Source organism: Dipodomys ordii, unplaced genomic scaffold, assembly GCF_000151885.1.
Source record: "Dipodomys ordii isolate 6190 unplaced genomic scaffold, Dord_2.0 Scaffold16, whole genome shotgun sequence".
NCBI classification, from domain to species: Eukaryota; Metazoa; Chordata; class Mammalia; order Rodentia; family Heteromyidae; genus Dipodomys; species Dipodomys ordii.
The window spans coordinates 19,038,320-19,043,239 of NW_012267232.1; the positions used below are offsets into that span (position 1 = coordinate 19,038,320).

The window sequence follows — 4,920 nt, forward strand, 5'->3', positions numbered from 1 at the left end:
GTGGGTCTTGTTTTGTTTTTGTTAAGGCCCACAGAGTTGACACAATACAGAAGGTATTCGTGCTGCTGCTCCTGAAGCTCTGACATCACCCCGTGAAATAGGAAACATCTCGGGGATGGGACAAGTTGTATCCGTCCCTTCCTCTCCCCATTCCGTTGGTATCTTTCCCGGTGCCCCTTTAAGAGGCATGAATGGGCAATTTGAATTAGGATCCCTAGGCAAATACTTGAAAATGTGGCATATGAGTTTGGATTCCATGCATAGTCTGGTGCCATTCTTAATGGTCTCTCAGCAAATAGGAATTTTGGTTAAAATCAAAGGACTTGTTCTCAATGACTATTTGTTGTTGATTTTTTTCCCCAGGCATCTGGAGTTACAGTGAATGACGAAGTCATCAAAGTTTTTAATGATATGAAAGTAAGGAAATCTTCCACACAAGAGGAGATCAAGAAAAGAAAGAAAGCAGTTCTCTTCTGTTTAAGTGATGACAAAAGACAAATCATTGTAGAGGAAGCGAAGCAGATCTTGGTGGGTGACATTGGTGAGACTGTAGAGGACCCCTACACATCCTTTGTGAAGTTGCTACCTCTGAATGATTGCCGATATGCTTTGTACGATGCCACATACGAAACAAAAGAGTCTAAGAAAGAAGACCTAGTATTTATATTCTGGTGTGTAAAAACAAAAGAAGAAATAATGCAAGGATTATTATTATCATAGTCAGTTTGGCTTTTGTTTTTTCATATAAATGAGATTCAACTTTTTTTTTTCCCCTATAGGGCTCCTGAAAGTGCACCGTTAAAAAGCAAGATGATTTATGCTAGCTCTAAAGATGCCATTAAAAAGAAATTTACAGGTACAGCCATTGAGTATTTTGTGCAGAGAAATTACCCCTTCCTAATTATCTGCTGGTAATGGAATTCTTTTTTTTTTTTTTTTCCTTTTTAGGTATTAAACATGAGTGGCAAGTAAATGGTTTGGATGATATTAAGGACCGTTCAACACTTGGAGAGAAATTGGGAGGCAATGTAGTAGTTTCACTTGAAGGAAAACCATTGTAAAATGATAGTCAAGTGCCATCTGGATCTTAAGGGGCTTTCGTTTCTCCAGCTCAGTCCATTGGAATAGTATTAGGTTTTGTGTTTTGTTTTTTCCCTTTTCCACTGGGCCCTTGCAACACAATGAATGAAGGAGAAATCATTCATTTAAGCAGCCTGTCAGTGATTGCCATTAGACTGTGGAATACAGTCACTTTTATGCAGAACCCAAGGAATGCCTTTGACTTATTTTAGCCAAAACAAATGGTTCTATGCCTCTCTTGCAGCCAGCACTACAGTGAATGTGATTGTCAATGTGAATAGCTTGGAATACTGCAAAGGGTAAGCAAAGTAAATGCCTTGAAAGTATTATCCACTGGTCAGATGGTAAACTTTTCAGTATTATTTATAGTTGCACTTGATTGCAGTTCTGTGAGGCGCTGGAGCATTCATACACCTCGCCTGCCTTGGCCAGCCTATTTTTGTGACATGGCAGCACAGACATAACACTACGCGTTAAAAGCACTTTTTTGTATTGAGTTGAATCCCCTAAAAGGAATGCCAATTAAGTTCATTTACTGTGTCATCAATTTATCCTAGTACCTCAGTGTTCATTCCTGTTACCTGCATAGCTTTTTAAGTGAGAGCTGTTATTAATGACTTTTGTTTTCCATTGAGCGTACACTACTGAATTAAGTGTAAGGGTTTTATGTTTACCAAGTGAGTCTTGCAACACTATGGGATATTTTGAATATCAGTCATGATGGCAATTTCTGTATTAAAGAGCCTTAAATGGAACATTGTTTTAAGATCAGATCCCCACCCTCACAAAAATGGCCACGTGGCAATAAAAATGGTGGCATATTACAGAAGGTTGCCTTGTTTTCCTTGGAATTTTTGTGAAACAACTTTTAGGTTAAACAGCTAATCTCTGCACTAGTCACTTGAGAATTTTTTTTTGTACAACATTCATTAATGCATGATATTTTCTAGAGTTACAAGATTTCTTTGGATTAAAAATGCTCTATCCTAAAGTCTCTTAATAGAGGAATACCATCATTAGAGTGACACTTTTATAAAACATGGTTATTTCCTTATGTGTTTGGAGGTTTTTTGTTTTTTTTTTTTTCATTTTGACACTTTTTTAAAAAATATATTCTTTACTATCTCATTTGTTCTCTAGGTAAGTTAGGATAAGTTTTTTTAATTTACATTTACATTTCCAAATAGTTATAAAAGCAGGATGTTTTTATTGCTTATTTGGTCATAATGGAAGTAATTTGTAAAATGTCCTTCAAAGTTTAATAATTCTGATGTTGAGGAATGTGTAGTTCAGATACTATCTCTTCATATATTTTTCAAATTGAATTGGGAAAAGGAATTGGTGTTGCATCCTTAACCATTCCTAGTGGGATTTGGCTGTGGTCCAGATTGCTCTCCTTATAGAGATTTTGATCTCAGTGTGAGCTGTTTGCTGTTAGCCAGAGCTATTTATGGCAAACACATGCTTTTGTATCTTGTCATAGTTATCCACAAATGGCAAAACTGGACTTGATTCTACTGGTATGCAAAAAAGACATGCTAGTAAGCACACTCAATCGTGGGTCAGAATTTTAACCCCAGAGCTCTGAAGAACTCCTTTACCAGAAAATGGGAAATGAAAAAAATGTCGTTTATTTTTTTTAAATATGTGGAAGTATACTATACTTTAGGAAGATTGTTCGGGTAAGAACATTAAAAAGAAGAGTTATATGTCTAGGTCTAGGCTTGTATTGAAAAAAATATATATGATGCGATTTTTTTTTTTGCATTGAGCAATTTTATTTCAGGCTTCCAGCTGTCTCTGAGTTGTCCTGGACATTTTGATAAGGCCACTCTAATAAGCAAAGCATGAGAATGCTTGTAAATGCATACACTGAACCATATGTATAACTGATACTTGCACCAAGGGAATTGTCCATTGAGTTACTCATTCTTCTAAAAATATAAGGGTCTGCTTCAAAACTCAGTTATAGAATATCTTTCATCTTTATCAATGGTTTCTCAATTTCCACACAATAATTTCAGAGATCAAATATTACTTTATAATACTTTGACTAGCTAGATTGACAAACTGATACTATTATAGTTCATCTTTGAAAAACATCTTACATAGAGCCAAAGATAGTGATTTAATTCATAACTGATCATATGATTAGACATTTGAAATGATCATCTTTGTTTTACAATCATTTACAGTGAAACAATGTTCCAGTTAGCTTTAAAAGGCATACGGTGCTAATTAGTAAAATATTGAGGGCAATATTTTACTGCTAGCTTGCAAAATCACAAATGTTTAAAAAAATAAAACATGAAAATATTTTAAACTGTTGAGGTGTGTTTACTTATACTTTGGAACATTGAAACTTAATATTACAGATAAATGAGGCACCAGTATCTCAGTATTTTGGTTGATATGCTTGCTTCACATACTGTTTTCTTTTGAAAAATGAGTGTTACAGTAGTAGTTTTAGCATTTTCAGACAAATGGGAACAGTTGGCATTTGTCCTAAACTGGCTATCAGCTGTCGTTTTCCATCATTATCTAAAATAGGTTGGCCACCATTGTGTTTTTCTTGTGCTTTTTTTTAGAAAAAGCCTCTTGCTAGGTTTGAGATTTCTCTGATATAGATCCTTTGAGATCTAGCAAATGGGCTTTGCAAAAATGTTCTTTGAAAGCATTTTTTTTGTTAAGGAATAATCTCAGCAGTAATAAACTGGAGGGGGGGTCAAAGAACATGTACAGTAAGTATGCCTCTTTAAAAAATACCTTGTTTTGCACTTTCTGAACCTATTTTTGCTTAAAACTTTAGTAGTTTTAAGGCCAGCCTGGGCTGGCCTTGAACCCTTGATCTTCCTTCTCCCAAGTACAGGAATGATAATTCTTAGAATAGTAATTAGCTCAGAAGGATCTTCTTTTGTTTTTTGCCAGTCCTGGGGCTTGAACTCAGGGCCTGAGTGCTGTCCCTGAGATTCTTTTGCTCAAGGCTAGCACTCTACCACTTGAGTCACAGTGCCACATGTATGAGGTACTGAGGAATTGAACACAGGGCTTCGTGTATGCTAGGCAAGCACTCTACCACTAAGCCATATTCCCAGCTAGGATCAAGTTTCATAGTTTTCCTTAGACTTTCCTGTGTATTAAGAGTCAGATTCTGCATTTTGCTACTATTTGCAAATATTATAGTTGCTTATATATATGTTGCTTCTGCCAGTTGTTGCTTTTCTTTTTTTTTCTTTGTGTGTGTGTGTGTACACACATACATGCACACACGCCAGTCCTGAGGCTTGAACTCAAAGCCTTGAGCTTTTTGTTTAAGGCTAGCTTCACAGCTCTACTTCTAGTTGTTGCTTTTCATCTTATGTGGACTTGCAGATTTTGTCACAACTGGTATAAGAAAATGAATAGACTTGATAAAAGGTAGAAGCAAAACATCTTGAGCACATGAACCTTATTTTGACTAAAGGACCTTGCTATACCTTCTGGGCTTTGGTTTTATTTTTAATAAGTAAGATATATAAAGTAGCTGAGTCTCAAAAAGAGACTTTACTGCATCCAGTGAGGCATCTAAAATATCAATATTTAAGGAAATTATAACTTGCTTTTTTTTTTCCCTCTTTTCTTTTTTTTGTTGGTCATGGGGCCTGAACTCGGCCTGGGCGTTATCCCTCAGCTCTTCAGCTCAAGGCTAGTGCTCTACCATTTGAGCCACAGCATCACTTTCGGCTTTTTTCCGCTCACGTGTTGCTGAGGAATTGAACCCAGGGCCTCATGCATACGAGGCAAGCACTCTACCACTGAGCCACCTTCCCAGCCATATCTTGCTTTTGATTATGCCTTTGT

At 36.3% G+C, this 4,920-nt stretch overlaps 1 protein-coding gene across 1 annotated transcript; it reads left to right on the forward strand.

Moving 5' to 3' along the window:
• The first annotated feature begins 368 nt into the window (after positions 1-368).
• Positions 369-1,906, forward strand: Cfl2 (cofilin 2 (muscle)). The gene is made up of 3 exons (XM_013012353.1): positions 369-671; positions 780-856; positions 949-1,906. The coding sequence occupies exons 1-3, from the start codon at positions 412-414 to the stop codon at positions 1,059-1,061; spliced, it is 450 nt and encodes a 149-aa protein (XP_012867807.1). The 5' UTR covers positions 369-411; the 3' UTR covers positions 1,062-1,906.
• Positions 1,907-4,920: the final 3,014 nt, after the last annotated feature.

Excerpts from the sequence above, each read along its gene's own strand:
- Cfl2 (XM_013012353.1), top strand. The coding sequence starts at position 412 with ATGAAAGTAAGGAAATCTTCCACACAAGAGGAGATCAAGAAAAGAAAG. Across the intron at positions 672-779 it reads GACCTAGTATTTATATTCTG|GGCTCCTGAAAGTGCACCGT; the intron begins GTGTGTAAAAAC and ends TTTCCCCTATAG. Across the intron at positions 857-948 it reads CATTAAAAAGAAATTTACAG|GTATTAAACATGAGTGGCAA; the intron begins GTACAGCCATTG and ends TTTCCTTTTTAG.